General features: G+C 49.2%; 1 protein-coding gene across 9 annotated transcripts in view; it reads right to left on the minus strand.

Moving 5' to 3' along the window:
• The window catches only part of LOC105891822 (DNA-binding protein SATB1), a 51,112-nt gene that overhangs the window by 7,090 nt on the left and 19,264 nt on the right, over positions 1–24,758 (minus strand). For 4 of the 9 annotated variants that reach the window (XM_031575848.2, XM_031575841.2, XM_031575843.2 and 1 more), the window contains exons 6-11: positions 19,944–20,055; positions 18,874–18,951; positions 15,735–16,186; positions 13,304–13,516; positions 10,727–10,831; positions 10,266–10,439 (exon numbers count right to left, since the gene is read on the minus strand). In XM_031575848.2, the coding sequence (XP_031431708.1) occupies positions 10,266–10,439; positions 10,727–10,831; positions 13,304–13,516; positions 15,735–16,186; positions 18,874–18,951; positions 19,944–20,055 (1,134 nt within the window). The remainder of the gene's footprint in view (positions 1–10,265; positions 10,440–10,726; positions 10,832–13,303; positions 13,517–15,734; positions 16,187–18,873; positions 18,952–19,943; positions 20,056–24,758) is intronic. The other 5 variants (XM_031575844.2, XM_031575847.2, XM_031575846.2 and 2 more) reach the window with 5 other exon arrangements.

Consider the following 24,758-nt stretch of genomic DNA (forward strand, 5'->3'; position numbering starts at 1 on the left):
TTTTGGCCATTTTTCCTCCATTATGTGCCAAAGCGACCGTCTCAAAGCTGATACGGCTGCAGTCAAGTCAGAAATACTGACAGCTCTCTGTGATCAAATAGATCATAAAAATGCTATATAATGTTTTATGTTTTGGTTTACTGGCAAAAAGTACAGTGAATCCTTCAGTAAACGTCAAACGATCTGTACTCTACCTCTTTCTGGTTGTGATTTACAGCTCACAGAAATCCCGATGAGATAAGAACAAGAAACCACTACACCCACACCTCAGAACGTGCTAATACTGAAACAGCATTGCGACCGATTTCCCTTTTCTCGTGAGGCTACAGTTCTCAGGGTGCAGTGGTGTCAGAATAAGAGTGAGAGAGAGAAAGAAAGAGAAAGAAAAAGAGAGAGGGAGTGAGTGGCATTTTCTGATTTATCATCGGCAGATCTGACCGCCATGACTGTAGACCCCTCCCGACCCCACCGTTCATGGCTAGAGGTCAAGAGGTGCACATTCACCGAGGTAATAAACGACTCGGCCAACCCTAGCAGCCAGGCAGGGCCTCCATTGTGCGGCTGGTATAAATAGCAGAGTGGCGTTTTGATAAAAATATTTCTCTTGGAACACAATGGCGGAATTCATGCGCGAGATTCACCCAGCTATGCGGTGCAGCACACCGTGTGTGTATGTGTGTGTGTGTGAACAGAGAGAGAGAGAGAGAGAGAGAGTGAGAGGGACGGGGTGAAAGAGAAAGAGAGAGAGAGAGAGAGAGGGAGAGACAGAAGGAGAGAGGGAGTAAGTAGTCACAAGCTGCCAATGAGAGCACAGGCCAGCTCTGTGAGAGAACAGCGCAGCATTCACATCCCCCCGACGCGGACGCAAAAAAACGAGCGCATTAATAAACGGGGCAGTATGCTGGCAAGGCCGACGCGCTGCGCGGGCGAAAGAGGCCACAGGCCCAGCGACACTCCCCGCACGGCAGTCACACGGCATCGGCAACACCTTCCTCATAATCGCGTTTGCTCGTTATCATCTGTAATTGGCCACAATGCCACCATGCACTGGCCAGCCGTCCCCTCCAGCCCTCCCTCCACCCCTTCAGAATAGCAGGCTAACAGTGATGAGATTATCAGTGTGTGCCGTTTGAAAAATATCGCCTGATCCGACGCTCGAGGCCCTTTCTGGCAGACACAACACAAAGGAGGTATGGGGGCCTTGGGAGTAGATGTGTCCATTCAACGAGGGGACGTGTCAGATGGGTGGATGGGGGGGGGGGTGACATGGCAAGGGTGTGAGAGGGGAAGGAATTTTGGAAATGTCTTGAAAGATTGCGATCCATTGTTGAGGCTGCGTTCGACGGCGAAAAAAGAGGCTGCATGGAAATGCACGAAAAACCGGCAAGACAAACATCTTCATGGCGGAGAGCGGAGTAACAGTGTGGCAGACAAAGCATTATTGTTCCTCCCCCCCCCCCTCCTTGATCCTGGCAAGGGCCCAGCGTTGGCAGACAATGTTGCAGATAAATTCAAAAGATAATACAGTACGTTCAAACCTGTTATTTTCCTGAACGAGAGTGAGAGAGAGAGAGAGAGAGAACTCTGCAAAGTTACGTGTGTTGGGTTTGTAAGCGCGTTGAGTGAGCGAGCGAGCGAACGAGTGGAGCTGGGCCTACTCGCACGGCCGGTGTGTCCATCTGCTGACAAAGAAATATTAATGCGTTCCTGTGGCATATGTGAATCTCCTGCAACAATAAGCAAAACACTGGCTCCCAAAAATAGGCATGTGGACAAAAGGGAGAAAGAGAGAGAGAGAAAAAAAAAAAAACATGTACCCGTTTTGAGGATCTCTCGCTATGCAAAATAGCGAGCGCTCTGAGCGTTTATTCAAATTTTCTTGGCGCGGAGTGAACAAGTGAGCGAGAATGGGGCCAATGCCCCCATTGAACTCCGCATCAACCCAGAGGAAGCATTCAGCCACAAACGTTGTCACCCAAATAGAATATAAAAAACGCCGTGCACAGCCACTGTTGTTGCTCTTGTTGTGAGGCTGCTGTTGTTCTTACTCTGGCAGGCGCGGTGCGTCTGCGTCACGTTCGCGAAACCTGCGTGCGACAAGCCGACATCATGGTCTATGACACACCACAAAGCGCACGGGGGGGAAGGCGCACGGAGCCTGCGCAGATGACATCATTAGATACGACAGCGGCGTCGAAGCAGTGGTAAGATGTCAATAGCGGAGGTGAACTAGAGCAACAGATGTTTGCCTCGCTGTCGGAGCCGATTACGTGCTGCCGTGTGTTTGACATGAAGTAGAGGCAGAGCCGTGGGACTATATGAACAGTGGAGAGTACCTTAAGACCAGGCCATTTCATAACAGAGCTTTCTTTGAACCATTCATATGGTCTACTTCTAGTATGCAACTAACATATGTGCCTTGCTCAATTATTGTGACTTTTTTGGAGTTTTTTTTTTCAGTCACATACAATAAACGGACAAATATTGTGAGAAATATGCACCCATTTCAGTGACGAGCTTTATATTCATTAATAATCATTGGTCTGCAGATGGAAGTGAGCCTTTCTGGCTAATTCCTTGACATATGCTAATCACTCTGTGTCCTCCACTCTGTGCTCAATAATGATACCACCCTGTGCAACGGTCATCTATACCACTCCAGTTCCTCCCTGTCTCACAGTGGCGTCTACACTGGTTGGGTGGAGGTGAGAGTGAAAGCACACACAAGCAAGAATCCAACGTATGTGTGTGTGTGTGTGTGTGTGTGTGTGTGTGTGTGTATGTGTGTGTGTGTGTGTGTGTCAGAGACAGGAACAGATAGGAGGATGCTTGACATGTGGTGAAGTACAAACCACAGCCAAGAGAGAGAGAAACCCATCACGCCCCGACAAGAAGTGAGAGTCCATCAATTACGAGCACTTGATTGAGATTTAATTCAAAGCTGGAGTTTAATTGCTAATATCACAGAGTAATTAAGCTGATAAATCATGGCTGATCTTATTGAATTATGGATTAAAACTGCATAAAACCTGCAAATTGTGTGTGTCAGCTATATCAGTGCTCTTATTTGGCCTACAAGTTTTCTTTGAAGAGGACCAAAAAACTGTAAATGTTGAAATGTTGAAATGTATTCAAAGCAACAACTTCTGTCTGGACTTTCTGTGCAGCATCTCCTCAACAAACAAACATCAAGAGTAGTTATGCGTGGCCCTGAGGAATATGAAATTACTCTTGAAAACTAATAAACCGATAAAATAATAAACCTTGAATTTGGTTCAACTCTAGGGTAACCTGAGTGCATACTAAAGGCTTTGAATCCCCGCAACATGCTAAATCAATTCCAAATAACTAAAAGAAGGCTTGGGTGTTTAGCCGGTCTAACAGGTTCTGCAAGTCTTCTCCTACTAGGCAGGTGTGGGGTGCTGGAGAGGCCCAGCTGAAACATGGCGATGTGCAGCGCTGATGGGAGCTTGGACACGCCAAGAGGTGACCACCTGAGTTCAGGTGAATACAAAGACATGAAGAGGAACACTTGAGGAGAGAGAGGGGAGGAGGACAAACAGAAGTAAGGAGAGACAGACGGTGAGGGAGACAGGGGCAGGACAGTAGGCCCAAAAGAGGACAGACAGACATAAGACAGGGTGTCAAGAGTGAGCGCAGCAAAGCCGGAAAGGAGAGGCGCCAAAAAACTATGAGGGAACACCGAGAGACCAAACACCAAAAAGCTCCTAATCCAGAGCCACAGCACTTCTGCTGCATGAGTCCCTAATCCAGAGACTGCAGCCTCCACAGCACTACTGCTGCATGAGTCCCTAATCCAGAGACTGCAGCCTCCACAGCACTACTGCTGCATGAGTCTGGCTGCGCCAGGCTGAGCCTTGTGGGTCCACGTGTACAAATGAGAGAGCAATAGAGAGAGAAAAGGGTAGAGAGAGAGAGAGAGAGAGAGAGAGCAAGGGAGATGCTGCAGTTAAATTGAAATATTTCTCGGCGTGTGTCAGAAGCATGCAGAATGGTAATTATGACAGATCTGATTAGGCGGGCGAGCCGGGGGCCGGGCGAGGCGAGGCGAGGCGGCTCGGGGCTGCAGGTGCGACCTTGTGCATTCCTGCGTGTGTAAATAAAATTAATTACAAGCGTGGGGGCGCGCGGCGCGTGACATCGCTACGTGCAGGGGGGAGTCCCACGGGGGGCACCCTAATGGAATATTTTCCCGGAGTCTAATAATACAGTTGGTATTGACTTGAGGTAATTAGGGGGATCATTAAAGCCGCTTTTCCCGGCGTATTTGCCTGCCTGATCAGATTAGCGCGAATAGGCCTCAGAACAAGCCCTGTGTGGTCTGTCAGAGGAGACAGTGAAGTGGGGGGGGGGGGGGGGGGGGGGGGGGAAGGGGGGAGAGAGCGAGAGCAGCAATATCACAGGCCTCCACTGCACCGCTGGGACGTAGATAAGCGGGGCGGGCAGGAGGGCTTGACTGCTGCTGCCGCCACCATTGCTGCCGCCACCATTGCTGCTGCTGCTGCTGCTTGAGCAACATGAGAGGGGACTTCAGGTTGAGAGGCAGACAGTGAGAAAGAGAGAGGACATGAGAGATAGCGAGAGTGAGAGAGACATGGACGGGTAATAAGCGAGGGAGTAACAGAGAGAGGGAGTGAGATAAAGATAGGCAGGCATACAGAGGGGGAGGTAGGAGAGAGGCAAAGGGATGGAGAGTGAGAGAGGAAGAGGTAGAGATGGAGAGAGCGAGAGAAAGAGGTAGAGATGGAGAGAGAGAGAGAGAGAGAGCGAGAGGGAGGGAGGGATGGAGGGACTGAAGAGGAGAGGAGAGGCCTGAAGCAGAGGGAGACAGATGGAGGAATGAAAGGGAGCAGAGATGCACAGGCATGCTCTCACACACACACACACACACACACACACACACAAACACACACACACACACACACACACACACACACACACACACACACGCTCTGTGCAGCGGCAGTCATGCCAGGGGAGGAGGTGTACACCAGAGGGGGAGTGGGTGAACGGGGAGTGGGTGAGGGAGGTGGAGGGGAGGTGCACTGGCAAAAACGGGGGAGGAAATTCTGGTGCAAAATTGTCCCGTCCATTAAACAATAAGAAAAAGGCTCATTTCAAAGGATGGGGGTGGGTGTGTGTGTGTGTGTGGGGGGGGGGGGGGGGGGGGGGTCGACTCCCTAATTCATACGCTAAATTAATTATTCAGACATCTGGGTCTGCAGTTCAAGAAAATTGTGTCTTTAATAATACAGGGAGCTGCAGCTGTTTCCCAGGCAACCTAATAACCAGGCAACCAGATAAATAAATAAATCAATTAATAAACAGTCATGGCCTTTTTTCCCCTCTCAGAAATGCTTCCCTTCCAATCTGCCTGCTGCTGCTGCCGCTGCTGCTGCTGCTGCCACAGAGGAGCCCAAGGGATGGGAGGGATGAATCCATTTCAGTAAACAAACAATTCTAAAACAGACCACAATAAAGAAAAAATAATTTAGCTCTTTGCCATGGTCCATTTATTCCAGAATTGTCGTGTCACTGGAAATCGTAATAAAAGTCAAATTCTCTTAGGTGAAACAACAGTTCTGTCCTCATGAGAAACTTTGGGCTCTTAAAGAAAACTACAGGGGGGAAGCAGTGTGATGGATTAAAAAAAAGAAAAAAAAAAGAGGAAGTCCTCTATCCAGAGCAGCGGTAGGTTCACTCCACAATCGACGACGGCAGATATCTCACTTGACAGCTTTTTACCGGGCCGGGGTGAGCCGAACAGAATGACAGCAGCAGCTCCAACCGAAAGCATCTCCCGAGCGACCGCAAGCCCCTCCCGCTGGGGTGGGGGGGGGGGGGGGGGGGGGGGCGGAGGCGGAGTCAGGGAGAACGGGTGCACAAAAGGCTAATGTGTGAAACATCTGCCCGTCCACTCCAATAAAGCCGGCGCTGCGTCTCTGAGCCGGGGCTGCAGACAGCCGGGGCGGCCGCATGTGGGCCGTGCGGATGGCTGCGAGATCGCATTAGTGCCGTGGGGTGGGGGGGTGGGGTGGGGTGGGGGTGGGGGGGAGTGCAGTAAGGTGTGTGAATCGGAGGAAGTGAGACTCGGAATGGGGAAGTGGAGAATGAGAGAGATGTTTTAGGTGAGCAGGGTAGGGTCCAGTGATCAAACCGGTATGTGAGCGTGCGTGCGTGCGCACACACACACACACACACACATGTGAGCGTGCGTGCACACACACACACACACACACACACACGCACACACACACGCATGCTCACACTCTCTCCAATCCAGCGAGGCGCTGTTCTGGCCCCCCAGAGAGCAGCGAGCCAGGCGCTCAGTGACAGATGGCACACACACACACACACACACACACACACACCAACCCCTCCCTACCTCACACACACACACACACACACACACACACACACACACCAGCCCCATGCCATGGCCCCCCTGTGCTGCAGAGGCGCACCAGATCACTGACATTCTGTCTCATTAGAGCCCTGCTAATTACCACAGCCTCTTTCAGGGAGAGGGAGAGAGAGAGAGGGGGAGAGGGAGAGAGAGAGGACGGAGAGGAGATGGACACAGATAGAAAGGGAATAAAAACAAGAGAGAGAGACAGAGAGAGAGATGGAGAGGGAGGGAGAGAGAGAGAGGGGGAGAGGGAGAGAGAGAGGACGGAGAGGAGATGGACACAGATAGAAAGGGAATAAAAACATGAGAGAGAGAGGCGTGGATGTCGTGAAAGACGTGTGGAGAGAGGCTATAAAAGAGGTTAAAGAGGCAGTAACTGGAGCAGAGCGAGAGAGGGAGGGAGAGGGAGAGAGAGAGAGATGGACTGACTCAGACTGAATGTGAGAGACTGGTTGGCCTGGGCGCTGTGAGTGTTGCCTCTCCACTAAGACAGTGACACAGCCGCTCTCAGGAGGGGTGCCAGAGGAGTGACAGCAGGGACTCTGATCCCAGACAATCACCAGCTCTCAGGACACTATGGCTCCCCATCTTCAGCACCCTCGCCCCGCTCATCTCTTCTCCTCTCCTCTCCTCTCTTCTCCTCTCCTCTCCCCTCCTCTCTTCTCCTCTCCTCTCCCCTCCTCTCTTCTCCCCTCCTCTCTTCTCCTCCCCTCCTCTCATCTCATCTCCTCTCCTCTCCTCTCCTCTTCTCCTCCATGACCACCGTGTTCTACTCGTCGCCTGCTTTTAGCACCCCCCCTCATACGTCTCCATTTATTCATCATGCACTCACTCCACTAGCTGATGGTGACAGCCCATGTACCCCCCCCCCCCCCTCTGACAGCTCTCTTCAGAGGAGGCAAACAGGAATGAGTGCTTCTGACACCATATTAAATGGAGGGGGGGCATGGATGAGGTAAATGTTTGATTTGTAAATGAAGAAGAAAAAAAAATGTTCTTCTTATGGTGGCTTCACACACACACACACACACACACACACACACACACACACACACACACACACACACACACACGACCACCACCACACACACACACACACACACACGACCACCACCAAACACATGCACATATTTGCCCAGATGATATCCAAACAAGAGCTTCTATGATTTTTTGGAGTGGAGATATTTAAAATTCGATCATTTCCCTGAGAGTGGTGTGCCGTACCATAGGAAGTGTCAGCGGATGGTGAATGAGAAATTTCAATGCGGCCGGACGCATTAAACGGAATATTGGTGCAGGAGGAGAAGGTAATTGAAATGCTACTCAGAATATGAAAGTGCCACAGAACAGATAGATGCACACACACACACACACACACACACACACGCACACACACACACAACAGATAGATGCTGGCACAGAGGCCTACTGCTGTGATGAGCCCAGAGAGGCCAAGAGATGGCTGAGTTCCAGCACCCATCCCCCACGCACATGCACACACACGCACACACACACACACACACACATGCCAGTTTGCCCCCCTGACTGCACACACACACACACACACGTGCGCACGCGCAGACACACACACACACACACACACACACACACACGCTAGTTTGCCCCCCTCAACACACACGCAAACTCCTACTCACAATTTTCCAAGCCCAGGAGACCACAACTGTGCCCCCCCCCCCTTGCCTCACCTGCTCCTCCCATCTCTCTGTTCTCTCTCTCCTCCTCCTCTCACCCTCCTCTCCTCCTCCTCGCTGTCTGTCTGTGTCTTTCCATCTCTCTTAGGGGCAGGGCCAGGCGGAGCATGTAGCTGAGCAACTCTGCAGCCAAAGCTCTCGCCCTGGTGCCAGCTCTCTCCAGGATGAGAGTGTGTGTGTGTGGGGGGGGGGGGGGGGGCCTCTAGCTGTGCAGCTGGTGCTGCTGTTGAGGATTCCTGTACAGAGCTGCTGTGCAGAAGGGTTTGGTGGAGGAGGTGGGTGGGGTGGGGGAAGTTGAGGTGGGGTGGGGTGGGGGTGTTGGGGGGTTTAGATCACCACGCCAGGCGATCGGACACGCCGTGTACCAGCCCCAGAAGGGCCACCCCATCCCCTCAACACACGTCCCAACACCACACTGCCTTCATGCTGCCTCCACCGCAGGCTAGCGGCCAGCCAGAGCTCTGGGCGTCCCCACCCCCTCGCTCTGCCCTGCTCATAAACCTCCTTCCCCGGCAGCAGGCAGCCACCGCTGGCTGGACCTCCAGTCGCTGGCCCCTGGGAGCTCGGGGTAGGGGACTGGTGGGGTCTGGATCGGGTGGAGCTGCTGCTGCTGCTGCTGCTGGAGGTTGTGTGTGTGTGTGTGTGTGTGTGTGTGTGGTGGGGGTGGAGGAAGGTGGGTGGCAGTGTGGTGATGGAGTGGAGGGTTGGTGGTGGTGGTGGAGGTGGTGGTGTGGGGGGGGGGACCAGCTGCCCGGGGAGCGCACATTACGAGATGGAGCTGGAGATAAGTGCTCTCCCAGGCCCCCTTTTCAGCTGCGTAATTAGCACAGTTCTTATCGGCTGCTCAATTCACATTCACACCAGCCATGAATGAGGGCCGCCGTCGCCGTGGCGGCAGGAGCAGCAGGAGCGGCAGGAGCGGCAGGAGCGGCAGCGGCGACAGAGAGGCAGCAGAGAAGGAGGCCTGGGGAGGAGGCACCCCTTGCAGCACCCTCTCCACCCACGCCTCCGCCACGACGACACTTTCTTACAAATGCCAAAAGAAACCCTTCACAGTTAACGCATCGGCCTTCTACTTCACCCACACCCACCACCAGCACCACCCTGCGCCTCCTCCAAGACGACACTGTCTTACAAACGCTAAAAGAAAAACTCCCACCACCTCCCCCCTCTCCCCACTCTATTCCTCCAACACACTCTCATCCCGATCCACTCCCTCTTTTGCTCCTCTTTGAACTCCTTTGACAAAAACAGTGGTTTGTGCATCAAACTGCAATTTGGTAAAACAAAGGTATCAGGAACTATAATCAGCACAATCAGCCAAAACCCACTGATACTTTCAGATAATTTGGGCCTTTTAATCTGTTTCTTTTGCTCTCCCCCGCCATCAAATACAATTCAGAAAATCTTCAACTGAGCACATGGATATATGAAACCTTTAATAATGGGCTTGCCTCCCATTTCTTTAATTAGTTTTAATACAGTTAAACAGTCGGCAATTTCTCCGACACAAAACGTTATTCAGCTGTGTGTTATTCTCGGCAGGAGATAACAGTACCTACATCGCAAAAAGGCAGTTCCCAACTCAGCTAATATAAACACACTTGTTTTGTGTTTAAACAGTACCTGGTGTTCACCTACCCACAATAAAGGAGACATGTGTCATTATAGCAGTAAATTACCTCACAAGGAGAGGCCTGACAGTTTAACAATGAGCCTCTTTCTACAAAACTCATTTCTATCTGTCCAAGGACCTGCGTTTGATGTTTGCCTAATGCAAATGTTTGATACGTTTTGGCAAACTAATGCTGAGTGGCTGGAGTGAGTTTTGTTGCACAGTGCAAAAAGGAGCAATTGTCTGATGAGAGAAAACACTGCTTTTCATTCTCTTCAAACAGCAAGAGAGGTCAAAAGTAATGTTAGTAGTTTGTTTTTTTCTGTTGTGCTTTTATAAATAAACTCTTTGTTTGAAGTCAGCCGTATTATTTAAGCATGTAGATCACTAACGTGCTTCGTTGGAAGGGCAACATTTGCTCGTGAACAATGTTTACTAATGAAGAAAAACTCCTGTTCAGCGGCTCGAGTATTGAAGCTAGAGGACAACGGAATTAGCCGGCACTTGCCTGGCTCTTGGAGGCGGCCACCTTGGCGAACATGGCCTGGGACACCTTGGCACGCTTCATCTCCTGCTGGATGTCGTCGTAGATGGAGGAGGTGATGTTGAGCACGCAGCTGTCCGACTTCCCGTTCCACTCAATGGGCAGGGGAGAGGACTTCACCTGGGAGGGATAAGGACGCTTAACCAACACACACAAGAATTCCTCCGGTTACCTTTGTGCCAAATATATGCCAGGGAATGTAAGACTACTTTATATAACAAAGCTCTGAAGATTTTTTTTTCTTTTAAGTACAAAAAACTAGACGTGTGGTGTGGTAAACATTAGTTATATAGTCATACAAAAAAAGAATATGAGTGTCTCTCAATGTGAAAATCAGAAATACAACACAGTGTAAATATTAGCAAATGTGACTTAGAATGACTGGTACTGTGATGTGAAGAGTTGTGGAGAGTGGAAATGTTTACCGTATGGGTCATGCAGCCGAATGCTGTACTCACAGGTGAGATTCCGACAGGAATTCTCGGGTTCCAGTCTTCAGGTCTAACATTGTTGCATTCCTCTCTCCTTGGCTGTTGGGAAACACACACACACACAGTTTTTATATCAGGTCATATATATATACATATACATATACACACACATACACACACACACACACACACACACATATATATATATATGAATATATCTATTTAGCCAATTTCAAACCACAAATCCACATAAAGTTCACACAAATCCTGTGGTGACTTAAAAAGAAGGGAACGGTTCTGAAAAAGTTTTCCTAAACCATTTTCCTATTACTGGAGGGCCTCATCGGTCTCCAAAAAAGAACTCATAATAAGCATGCTTTTGCTTTGACATGTTAAAGGAAAACACCTTTGCATAAAGAGGCCTTGCCACATTTTCAACAAAACTAAATACCCCTCATTTATTTTCCCAGCGAAAGGTATAATTGGCTTACAAAGCACGAGTGTCTGCACCAAGTTATTTTGTGACCAGATCTAATTGTTAAGGGGGTGTGTGTGTGTGGGGGGGGGGGTATTGTGCTAGGTGGGGGCGGTGACGTGCACAAACTTGCACAAGTCATCCGATGCTCCATTTACATATGTGGGAAACATAGCTCCACATCTGCTTTTATGACGGCCATAAAACTCCTCCCAACTCTTTCATGATTGCCACCCTGGCTGATTTATGGGACAGGCTCGTCACAACACCAACGCTGTGGGTCTGTCAGAGCGGAGCACTGGCATGCATCAAGTCCTCCAGCCAAGAACTTTATATCCTCTCCTGTATCACACCTTGCATTGTATGTTACATTTTTTTTTCTCTCTCTCTCTCTCTCTCTCCTTCTTGAACGTATAAAAAAAAAAGAATAATAAATAAGCAAATAAATAAAACACAATCAAACAGGAATGTAAGGTATGTGCTCTCGAGGTGAATCGCTGGCCTTAACCAAATGCTTGTTTTAAGACTTGGGAACGGCTGTGGGAGGTAGGTGAAATGCATCATGGGAAGAGGTGTGGCCCATGCAAATGGCGCCCTCAGTGTGTGGCTGGGCCTTCTTCCTTTAGCCCTAGAGTAAATACAGTGCCCTGACAATATGGCTTTATGTACGGCATAATTGCTGGATCTGTCAAGGGCATGACGGAGTGCTGTGTAAATAATGGCTGATGCCTCCATCCAGGAATGATTGACTGTCTGCAGGCTTCAGACGGAGCCCTTTTCAGGGTCTGACGCCTCCACCACTTTTTGACAGGAAAAACTACTGAGATCTTCTTCCTTCTTTACTCTTAGACTCCTTTTTGTCATGCTTCTTTGCTCTGTCTTCTTTTCTTCATCATCCCCTTCTCTCTCACCCCTTCTCCTCTCTCTCTCACCCTCTCTCTCTCACTCATTCTCTTCTTTCTCTTCCTCGCCCTCTCTGCATGATGGGGCCCTGTCTGTCCAAGGCGCAGTGGCACCGCGAGTCTCTTTATCCCCCAGTGAAAGCCCCTTCTTCAGCAGAGCAAACACACAGAGCCGCTTTGTCTCCCCTCCACCAAAGATGCACTGAACTGCACTTTAAGTGGGGCTTCCGCGGAGCGCGCGGTTGCCACATCTCTCAGCCCCTGCTGAAGCGCGGGCGACTGGTGATTTACGGGATGAGAGGTAAAGAGGGTGGCAGTTGGCGTGAGGGGAGGTGGCAGAGAGCGGGTGTTTGGAGTTCTAGTCGCTAAAAGAGGGGTGTTTTTTTTTTTTTTTTAAGAACACACACAGCTTTCTCTTCCTGTGAAACCAGGAGAGGAAATGGACAATAGTTCAGTTACTCCCAGGAAGCAGCACTTGCTCACACTGCAGCGTCTGAGTCTTCCGAACAAGAGTGGCAACGAGTCCTTTAAAAAGGATTTGAATTTAGTTCTCGTTTATATATATATATATATATCTTTATATATATATATATTAAAAACATCTAACCATTGATGAGTCCTACTCAAATCACTCTATATTTCGCTCACTATATTTTATATTTAATAAACTATTATTGTAGTAATATACTATATTAATACACTCTTAGTGTTAAGAGTTTATCCCTAGACATTTTTTGGGTTTTATTTATGATATCCTTTATTTATATATCACTAATATTGTTAATAGCTCAGTAGGCTTAGGCTGACATTTAGGACAGCATAATGGAGGTAGTCATGGACGATATATTTGAGTAGCTCGTAGGTGTCGAGGTGACAGAACGCCATGGAAACCAGTTTTTTTTCTCATGTAGCTGGTTCAAGGGTTAAAAGTTCACTGGCGTAGTCAAGAAAAATCTGAATTTGACATTAAACAGTCTCAAACTGATTGTAAAGATTCCTATAGCATTACCTTTCTATTCAGTGAGTATGAGAACCATGCCTGCCTGTACCCTGACGTTGTGGGTGTATCGGTACAGATTTTGATGTACAAAAGTGAGTGTTGTCTACATGATTTGTTGTGGTGTACCAGCCTCAGTCTGCGAGGGCGGGATGCTGATGACACAGATTTGAGTGTGAGTGTGTAGAGAGTGGTACCTGCACGGGCCGGGATGGGGGGGTGCTGATGAGGGGCGCGGGGCCCATGGCGGAGGCGGCGGTCAGGCTCCTCTCGCGCTCGTCCTGGTAGATGCGATCCCGCTCGACCTCCGGCAGCTGCAGGAAGTTCTGCATGGCTCGCAGGTTCACCAGCAGAGACTGCGAGGCCGTCTTCGGGTCCTCTTCTTTGCGCAGGATCTCCGAGAGAAGGCCCTGTGGGAGAGAGAGAGAGGGAGAGAGAGAGAGAGAGAGAGAGGAGGAGGAGGAGGGTGTCAGAAAGTGAAGGATGCTGTTTGAGGTCGTCTTTCTCGAAATACACCATGTTTAACCCAGAGCCAAGCTTGTATTCATTTCAATGAAATACATTTTTAAATGTCATCCACTATAATTACAAGCTCTCTTTTCTCTAACGTTTTTGGAGAGCTTTACCAACCACTGACGCAAAAACTGTACCCATATCTGCAGAGGCTTCCGATGTGTGTGTGTGTGTGTGTGTGTGAGAGAGAAAATGTGTGTATAGATGTGTACAGGATATCACCAAAACATGAAGAAGAAGTTGCCTCCATTCCTCAGCTAATACAGGTACTGCTAACACTCGACTCATTCTCCTTCTCTCACTCTTCAACAGATCAATATTCACTTCTTCTCATTGTGCAGGTGGGATTCAAGAGATTAACTTCTTGAACGAAAAGTTAAACACACACTTGAGTAGGCAGTTCACCCTCTGTTCAAAATTGAGTCGCTGGGGTGCAAGGCGAAATAAACGAGGATTAATTCGTTTGACGTAGCGAAATCAGATCACATGCATTTTGTACAGCTACTTAATGCAGGTCATGGTATACCGATATACAGGTCATGGGTCTTATATTCGCTACTAAGGAGGCTTACTGCATTACTTCATCCTCAACACACCCCACCCCACCCCACCCCACCCCGTCTTGTTACGAACTCATCATGAGGGCCACCAAGCCCGCAAAAAGTCGACGCCTCAACATGTCGTTACAAGCTGCGTTCATTAAAATGCAGCAGAAGAACGTACAATAAATATTACAAGAGCACTCAAAAAAAAGCACATCACAAATTCTTTACCGCACAGATAAATGGGAGAGGCTGCCAATTTGCACAAAAACACGACTGTCTGCTCTCTCCACTTGACACACACGCACATACATACACGCACACACACACTCACACATACACACACACACTCACACATACACATTCACTGATTCCAATAGATTTTTATCAGTTTCACACAAAACTTCAAAGCAGCAGAGACAGTAATGAGGTTTGCAGTGAACCTCCCCCCACAAAGTGTGCTGCTTGTCTTCAGACATTATCTCTCTCTCTCTCTCTCTCTCTCTCTCTCTCTCTCTCTCTCCCTCTCACTTGGGCCTCCTCAAACTCAAATCACATGTTTTTTTTTTTTTCGCTGCGGTCCATGACCAAGCCTGCCCTCCTCGCACCCATCCCCCCCACCCCTGCCCACACACCCCCCGCCTGCTCTGGCACCCTGCCAGGTGGTGCTCTCTCTTTGTCTCACCTGATGAGGGTAAACAGTTGTCATGGTGCTCCAGTCTCAGCAGGAAACTAAAGCTGGGATTGTTCTAATAATTGCCCTCGCCAGTAATGGGAGGCCTGGCTCGGAGCTGTGTGCGGATCCTTCTGGGTTGGCAGTAAACAGTGCGGCAAAACAACGCAGAAAAGCGAAGGCGCCTATCCATTCTGCCTGGCACTCCTTGCACAAATACATGTATAGTGTATGTGTTTGTGTTTAACCTTCAGACGTAAAGTGCTGACTTCATTTAAGTCGACGGTGATTTCACGGAAGCCATTATTATAAGGGGGACAATGGAGGTTCCACCACTACACCCCCCACGTCTAACCAGAATGCCTTGCGGTCTCAGTCCACTGTTTGTCATGTCAACAATGTGCCCTTCTGTGCATTCTGCCAAAACAGAAACACATTGGTGATCCACCCCAGTGGGCACCCCGTTGTTATGTTTGTTTGAAGGGGGTAAATGGTCTTGCTAAACCATACGTGCAGTGACATGAACACTGTAAACATGTTATGCGCAATCTATGCTACGTGGCTACTGTTTAGCATTTTGTGCCTATGGAACATTACACTCGGGGGAATACTCCATATGTACCGAGCACTTATGCTGTTTCCCAGTTTATGAGTGGAGTAGAATTGGGAAATGCTTTGAGTAAACAAGAGATGAAATGCTGGGTTCGCAAACGTCTCACCCGATAAAAAAGGCACACGCTAATTTCTTACTCTATAGAATTGATGCAGCCACTGTGTCACATTGGAAAACTAGAGTAGTGTAGTAACAAATGATGATTACATTAGTACATACAGTAATAAATGATGATTACATTCAAAAACGAACACTTTTGTAAATAACAGTTTTGACTCCGTCCTTACCTGGGTTCTGTTGAAGGCCACGCGGGCGAACACGGCCTGGGAGATGCCAGCCCTCTTGAGCTCGTCGCGCACCCACTGGTAGATCTCCATCGACACCTCTGTGTTGGAGGAACACTGCGAGTCGAGCGGCTTGTTGAGCGAGCGGTTGACGGGCGGGTGGTTCAGGTACTGCTGGCTGAGCGACTGCTGCGCTAGCAGCCGGTTAACGGCGTACTGCTGGTTGAGGATCTGCGCCATGACAATCTGCTGGTTGACCAGCTGTGGGCTGATGGGCGAGGACACCAGGCCCGGGTGCAGACTGGGCAGCTGGGCGCGGCCCGGCGCCTGGCCACTGTGGGGCAGCGTGACGGGCGAGGGCGACTGCTCGGCCGTGCTGCCCGGAATGGGCTGTTGGCTGAAGCTCATGTGGTTGGGGCCCGGCGGGGACAGGTCCGACATGCCGTCCATCTCTGCTGCAAAGGGGACGGGGGGAGAGGGGGGGGGGGGGGGGGGGGGCAGAAACAAGAGGTCAGCATCTCTGTCGAGTTTCCCTCGCGACACATTGTTTTGGGTCAGAACAGGCCTTCATTACCAGGCGCCGCATTGTTGGGTCATTGCGTCTTTGTGACTGGCAAATGCAGCCTCTTCTATTTTAATGCGCCATCATGCTGCGCACTTGCACATTTTCAGGGCTAATCAAGACAGCAGCGTCACTGTTCCAAAGACAATCACTTAAGACATATGACAATAACAGCGAGATCAGCTTGAGCGCATGCCACCTAGGAAGTAAACAATACCACAACAGATAATACCTGCTGCCACACCAAAATATTTCCTGACACAATTGTCTGAAACTATGGAGACGCAGTTGTTCGTGGAGACAGACATTTTGTCACGGCTAAACCATGACTAGAGAGGCGACAGCGGCGATGCGTCACTGCTCGGGACGAATGCTGTGTCCAGTGTTGCAGCGTGGCGACTGTAAAACTCTGGCCTGTTCCAACTGCAAATAAAAGGGGCCCAGTGTTGTGACCTCTATCTCCAGAACTTGGCAGCTTGTGAAATTAGTTTATAATGTCCATGGCCTCATGTGAGTTATAACAACAAGCCTGTGTAAACGCCATGCTATAGTGGCAGGCCGAGGGAAGGGGATGCCTCACATGGGGGAGGGCTGATAAACCTGAATCGGCCTTTATGCTCTTAATTCTAAAACAAGGTACGCAAGCTGGCCAATATGAAATTTTGGGAAAGTCTAAATATAACGTGGGCAAAGGAGTCTGTTGAGCCGGGATGCAAGCCTTGGCCTCGTCTATAGACCAGTCTTGACAGGACAGGAAGGATACAGAGGTTTTTTTGACTCTACTGATAGTTATAAATATCACTGCCTGTGCAAATCAGATGCGTTTAAAATGGACCCAGTTTAACGAGCCAAAAATACTGAAAGGTGTACACAAACATGACATTTAATCAGGGGGCCTGAGAATTGGGGACAACTAGAAACTGTTCTAGATTTCCAGTAAAAAAATTCCGTATGTATAACACCTACAAGTCGGCAAAAGGGAGTAATCCCAACTCAAGGCGACTACAATGTAGCACAGGGATTCTAAAGACCACAAACAGGCATGGATGGATGCAAAATCATCAAAAACAAAAATCAATAAGAGATAAAGAACAGATTAAGTGTGTGGACGGTCTCCAAAAAAAATACGTACAATAATCGCATATGTCTTAACAGTCGGGAGAGCAGAGACACCAACCAAAGCTTTCAGAATCCTCCCAAACAAAAAAACTTGGTAATAATCAAAGCTCCCCCATAATCCGCCTCATTCCCTCACTCTGATGCTAACCGTGAGCCCGTTCTTCTCTTTCTCGCTTGTCTTTCTCCCCTCTTTTCGTGTTGCGAAAACTGCTGGGGGGCACACACACACCATTTCCATGTAAATTGAAAAGGCAAGAGAGAGAGAGAGAAAGAAAGAGAGAAAGAGAGAGAGAGGGAGAGAGAGAGAGAGAGAGAGAGAGAGAGGGGTGCAGGCACTAGAGAAGGCGTGTGGAGGAACGGGGGAACGGGGGAGCCCTTCTGTGGAATCTGGCACAAAGAGGCCGAGATTAGCGGCACAATGGGGAGACGAGGATGTGGGCCGGCCTGGGCTGGGCTGAGCCGCACCGTGCCGAGTGCGGGAGGGAGATAGAGAGAGAGACAGAGGGGCGCGAAAGAGACACGCAAAGAGAGCGACAAGACTGATATGTAAAGAGAGTGAGGGACTGAAAGAGAGAGGGAGAGGGAGAGGGAGAGAGAGAGGGAATAGGAAAAACAGAGGCGTACAGGGAACCCACAGCTACATTGACTATTTCCTTCTCCCTCTCTCCCTCCTTCTCTCTCCCTCTCTCTCTCTCTCTCTCCCTCTCCCTCTCTCTCCCTCCCTCTCTTTCCCTCTCTCCCTCTCTGTGAGTGGGCCCTCATGCTTCCCCAGCCCCCAGCAGTGGGAGGCCAGCCCAATCCAGCGCAGCCCAGCCAGGGAGCTCTTTCACTGGAGCCACCGCTCTCCATGGCTGCCTCCTCTTAAGAGGCCTACCTTTGACTGGCCACTTACCACACTCCAGAGAAGAGAGTCGCGAAATGAAAGACACAGCAAGCCATAACTACTTTCGTTTTTTTTCCACAGCGGAACAAAACAAAGGCTGACTGAACCACCAGGATATGGCATGTGGTCGTCTGCCAGTGGATATGTTTAGAGAACTAAGGGGAGAGAGAATGAAACTGTGTGTGAGAGTGTTATGCGTGTGTGTGTGTGTGTGTGTGTGTGTGAGTGTGTGAGGGTGTGAGTGTGTGCGTGCATGCGTGAGTGTGTGTGTGTGTTAGTTTTAAAAGGGAGGCCTTGTGGTGCTAAAGATGAAGATCAGCCCTCTTGACCAGCGCTGTGGTGAGGGGAGTCACACACACTCACACACACTCGCACACTCACACACATTCGCTACCAATTCATGGTGAGTATGGAGAACCAATCCCTGCTCGCGCGCGAATATTAAGAGAACTGTGAATATCGCCAGGGGGGGCCACAGGCACCTGAGGGGGGGTTCCAGCTTGTGGGGCGTGCATGCAGTGTGTCCATGAAGGGGGAGTTTAGGGGGTGGGGGGAGGGGGGTGCGACACGTGACGTACCTACTGTGGTGGCGCGCGGGCTGTCATGGAGGACACACGTCCCCAGGTAGCCCTCCAGCTGGGAGGGTTGGCGCATGACTGCGCAGTCACACACACACACACACACACACACACACAGGCGTACACACACAGGCGTACACACACACACACACAGACACACACACAAATATACAGGCATACACAAACACACATTTTCACACACAGACACACACACACACACACACACACACACACACACACACACACACACACATATACAAACACAGGTGCGGAAAGAGAGAGAGGAATATTGTGTTAGTGGCTCCATGCACACGTTTGTGTGTGTGTGTGTGTGTGTGCAGGGGATGGGGAAGATATGCTGATGGCACAACTAGGAGGGCATGAAAGATACCACAAGTTGCTATCACTCACTTCCTGAATGATGAGTTCACAAAAACTGTTGGCGATAACATACATACACACACACACGCACACACACACACATGTATAGGTGTTCCTCCTATATATAGAAACAAGAATATCTCCTCCTATGGAGTTGCAACGTTCCCCTTATAGCTATGACTTAAGTGTACAAAGTTATTTACAGCTACTATTAACAGCTTTTTCAGCTACTGACATTACACGCTTTCATTGTCTCTACACACACTCTGGCATTCAACAACAACAACAAGAAAAACAATTCTAATTTACCACATAAAAAAAAAACTTACAACATGCTATCAATTAAAACACACAAAACTTGGTTTTATATGGAGCCTGTTCAAATTAGCTCACCTAAAGTGTGCACACACACATTCACACACAGACACACATAACTAATAGGTAAAATACACGCACACTCACAGACACACACATAACTAATAGCAAAAATACACACACACACACATCACTAATAGCAAAAATACACACACACACACACACACACACACACACACACACACACACACACACACACACACACACACACACACACACACACTAAGTGAATCACGCAACTCATTTCCAGTGTTGATTGGAGGTGTGACAGGACAAGTGTTGCTGTAACATAGGCGCTACTTGGTTTTGCTTACCCATCATATCTTTTGTCTTCTTGAAATGTTTATACCAGCGCCCAAATTCCTGACACTTCGCCGCAGACACATTTGCATAGTAAGTGCTGTTCACAATGGAGGAAATCATACTCTGAAAGAGAGGGGGAGGCAGGAAAAAAGGCCTTTCACAATCTACAATGGAGCAAAATGCAGACTTACTGTACTGTATCCCAAAATCTGTGGAGCATGCACTATGAGGTATGGTCAATGTGAGTGTGTGTGTCTGTGTGTCTGTGTGTGTGTGTGTGTGTCTGTGTGTGTGTCTGTGTGTGTGTGTGTGCGTGTGTGTGTTGAATACTGGTGTGCAACGGCTGTCAGCATTACAAATCACTCATGCATAGGCCTTAATGAAAAAAAAAAAGAATCAGATGAGAATAAAGAAATGAATATGTGTCCCTTTATACCAAATGCCACAGAGCATGAAACAAAAAGAAGTCTGTGTTCAGGTAAAACAAACAGAATTAGCAGCCTTGTGTGCCACACGTTAGCATATGTAATGCTAAACTGTCTCTTGAATTACAGTACGCAGGCAGGGATCACATGTATTAGATTTCTGCATCTTTAAAGGCTGGGAATTTGAACAGATGATGCTTTGGTGGTGGAGTTTTTTTCTTCGCAATGTTTTGATCTGAGACATTTCCACAATCTGTTTTTTTGAAAAAAAAAAAAAAGGAGAAGAGAGAAAGGAGGAAAAAAAACATTAGGTAAGGCCACACAGCAAGTGTAAACCACCCTGCGCTTTTAGTTGCCCCCGTGCCTCATCTACATTAAACCATCCACCCCACCCCACTCCACCCCCTATTTTTTTTTTAAGGTGTATTTATTTCAGCGCATTCCTCACAAACAAAGGCAGGACTCCTTTTCATTAAACCTGAAGTCTTAACACCTTTAGCGGCTTCGGGGTGAATAGCGCAGAAATTGTTTTGATTGTTATAAATATTCAAAAGATGAAACCATCTGTTTTCAAATTACAGGTACGCCAGCTTCATCATCCCCATAATATGAGCACTTGGGGACACGGCGGAACCTTCTGGCTGCGCATCTTCTTCACCGAGAGAGAACAGGCAGACGTGGCAGCAGCAGTAGCAGCAGCAGCAGTAGCAGCAGCAGTAGTAGCAGCGAGCAGCAAGCTAACAGCAAGTTAACAGCAGGCTCTCTCAACATGGAGAACACAGACTGTACTTATAAGAACATTCCGGAATGTGTTAGCATGCTGAGTCATTTACACTATGCTTTTACTGGTTCATTAGACCCAGAAGCACAAGCTATCTTATGGGCGAAAAATGAAGATGGCACTGCACTTCAGAATAGCTTCGCAACATAATGAATGTTGGTGTCACTCACTACTGGGTTTGTACGAACTTCCAGGATGATTCCCAGTGCAGATTCTGAGATGGCTGCTGGGAACACGGGACACTAGGTCACTGAGAACGACACGACTACGACCGCCTTTGCTTGAGAGCAGCAATTAACCTTTATGGCGCGTGTGTCACCCGTATAAATGAACATCATGCAAAGTGTACTACGGCGCCTGTGTGATAAGAGCATCTGGAAAACCCGAGAGTAGAACATGTTAAAGCAGATAGGAGGGATGTGCCAGTTCGTCTGAAGAGCATCAGGCAGCCTGATCAACCACACATCACGCCATCATCATCCAGAAATGTTTTTACCCCTTGAGACAAGAAACGAATAGGTGTGTCTACACTCACAAACAGATAAAGCCCTGCCAAAGAAGTGCAAACGAGTATTTCATCTGAAAGCTTGTGGATTTTAGGCGTGATCTCCGCGCAGGTCAGAGCGATCAGAAGCCTGGCGGAGCAGCTGATGCCATGGCTGGGTCTGGGTCTTCATCTGTGCGGTTCCACGGGGCCCACCCAAGTCACACTCCTCCTCCTCTCCCCCCCCCCCCCCCCCCCCCCCACCACTTTCCCTGCTCTGCCAGTGCCACTGACGTGACACAGATGTTGCGATAAACACTCTTCATTAATCACACATCGCGTCCCATACATCACATCGGCCGCCGCCGCCGCCACCTCCTCCTCCTCCAGTCGCCTCTGTGCGGTTCGGCTCCGCCGTGGCACTCGTCGGAACCCGGGCCGGCTGATAAAAAAAGAAGGGCGGTACCAAGAGGGCCCCCACGCCGCTGCCAGAAGTCATCAAGTGGTAATGGGATGAGGCGCTGCGAGCCGGGGCCCCTTTAAATGATAACCATCTCGGCTGCCTTATCAGCGTGCCCAGGAAGTCTCGCAAGGCACTATCGGCCCAAACAATCTATTCTACTTTCCGTCATGGGAGAGGCGCATGAAAACGCACTGATCCAAAGCCGGTGTTGCCTGCGAGCTTCGGTCCCACACCCCTCCGACTCATCACTCTCTTTCTTGCCCGTTTTTCCCTGTCTCTCTCTCTCTCTCTCTCTCTCTCTCTCTCTCTCTCCACCTCTGTCTTTCTCTCTATGCCTCCAACTCACACAATATCTTGTTCCTATTATGTGGGAGAAATAGGTTACTTTCAACCCCCCACTCTCCCTCTCCTCTACCACACATCTTAATTACAGCCTATTTCAGAACCAATAGGGGCAACACTTGGGAGAAAAAAGCGAGTGGTGTGGAGTGCTATGGCGAGGGGGGGGGGGAGAGACACAGTCTTACTTCAGCTTCTGACAGCCTCCGAGCTCAACCCACAAAGATGGCATTTTGGTGGCTATTTGCTGCTATGCAACTAAACAGCTGCTCTTTCAAGGCCACCGGGTGGGTGGGGAGTTCTTTTGTTGCCGTGGCTCCCGAGCAGACAGGGGTTAAAGGCAGATCACAGGGAGAGACACACGCTCTGAAAGACTCCTGATGAGGAGGAGGAGCCTACTTTATCCTCCGCATCCAACCTGGCAAAACAATTTACTTTTTCTAACCCCCCCACCCACCTCCATCTCTTCTTCTCTTTGACATTATGCAAGAAATCCATCTCTGGTAGGCAGTTAAATGATATTCCGCGGGGAACAATACCCAAAGCAGAATACATTTTCTGTTTCTTTCTACTAAAAGTCTTTTGGGGGTATTGGCACACACTAGGCACAAAGAGTGACTTCACGCAGCAAAAGAATAAACCGAAATGTTCAACAAGACGACGGACAATAGCTCTACATTCGGTATCGTCCCCCTCCCTACCACTTCCTTCGAGCCCCCCCACCAAAGTGGTGTAATTCTCCATTTGTTAACCTTTCTTCCAAAAAAGGGAGGGAGAGAAAGAAAAACAAGGATTAGAGACCTGAATATCAAGGAGACACTAATCCTATAAAAGATGCCAATCATCCCCAAACCTCCTTAAATCAGGCTTTTCTCCCCGCTTTCCCTCGTTTCCCAGCCCTAGCAGGGGGTGCCATGACAACTCACCTGCTAACCAAAGGCCCTAAAGGCCCCACTGGCCTTGCTCAGCGTTTAGCCTAGCCTAGCCTAGCCTATCGCTCCTACCCCAACTTCCCCCAAAGGTATGACACACCACAACTCAAGCAAAGCAAAACAACCGCATGTCGAAGCAGCATCACACCCGAGATTACGATCACGTGTTGCACAATGAAACTAAATATGGATTCCTCAGTAAGCCAAAACATTCAAATGGTAAATACCACACTCTTGTTACAGGAAAAGTATGCAGTCTGTTTTTTAAATGTGCTAATTTGACACCTGTCTACGGGCTAATCCGCAAGTATACCAAAGTGTCTGTCACCATCTCGCGAGGCGGTGGGAGGTCTGAAACTCGAGCCAAAAGCGGACGGGAACACCAAAAGCATATGAATGAAATGCTCTCTGTGCAGCCTCTCATGCTGAGCCCACTCTACCAGTGTGTGAGCGTGTGTGTGTTCACAGTATCTTCACCTGAACGTGTGTGTGTGTGTGTATGTGTGTGTGTGTGTGTGAGCGTGTGTGTGTTCACAGTATCTTCACCTGAACGTGTGTGTGTGTGTGTGTATGTGTGTGTGTGTGTGTGAGCGTGTGTGCGTTCACAGTATCTTCACCTGAACGTGTGTGTGTGTGTGTGTGTGTATGTGTGTGTGTGTGTGTGAGCGTGTGTGCGTTCACGGTATCTTCACCTGAACGTGTGTGTGTGTGTGTGTGTGTGTGTGTGTGTGTGCGTGTGTGTGTCTGTGCATTATCATGTCCTTGAGACTATGTGTGGACGAGGGCATTTGCCTGTGTGTGTGTGTGTGTGTGTGTGTGTTCCTGCATTTTTGCGTATGTCTCTATTCTTGGGAGTGTGTGTGTGTGTGTGTGAGAAAGAGCGAGCGAGCGAGAGAGAGACGGTGCGTGTGTGCCAGTGTGTTCGTGTATCCCACAGGCTGTTGGAGCTGATCAGCCCCTCCCCGGTCTAAGCACAGTGGGAATGCCTCGCATATGGACTGTAAACAGAGTGATTAGAGAGAGATGTGGGAAGGCCCAGCCTCGACGCAGGCTTACCACCACCCTGGGACTGTTAGTGCCATCACAGCCGCTAAACTCTCCCCGCTCAAACTCAAACTGGCCCAGGCCTCCAGGTAGAGGCTCACTCAGACACACAGCTAAACATACTGAGCAGCCATGCACAGACGCAAACACTGGTATTTATATACGCCAAGACGTATGGAGATTAGGTGCGCAAATGCTCTTTTTGGCTCGTGTGTTTTTTGGTGTGTGTGTGTGCGTGTGTGTGTGTGTGTAGCTGTGATGTTGTTGGGGATGGGGGTGGGGGGGGGGGGGGGTGGGGGGGGAGAAGTGTTCAGAAATATGTCTGCAGGGTGACTAGATTACTTCATGGAAAAACAGA

Source organism: Clupea harengus, chromosome 11 (assembly GCF_900700415.2).
Source record: "Clupea harengus chromosome 11, Ch_v2.0.2, whole genome shotgun sequence".
Taxonomy (NCBI): domain Eukaryota; kingdom Metazoa; phylum Chordata; class Actinopteri; order Clupeiformes; family Clupeidae; genus Clupea; species Clupea harengus.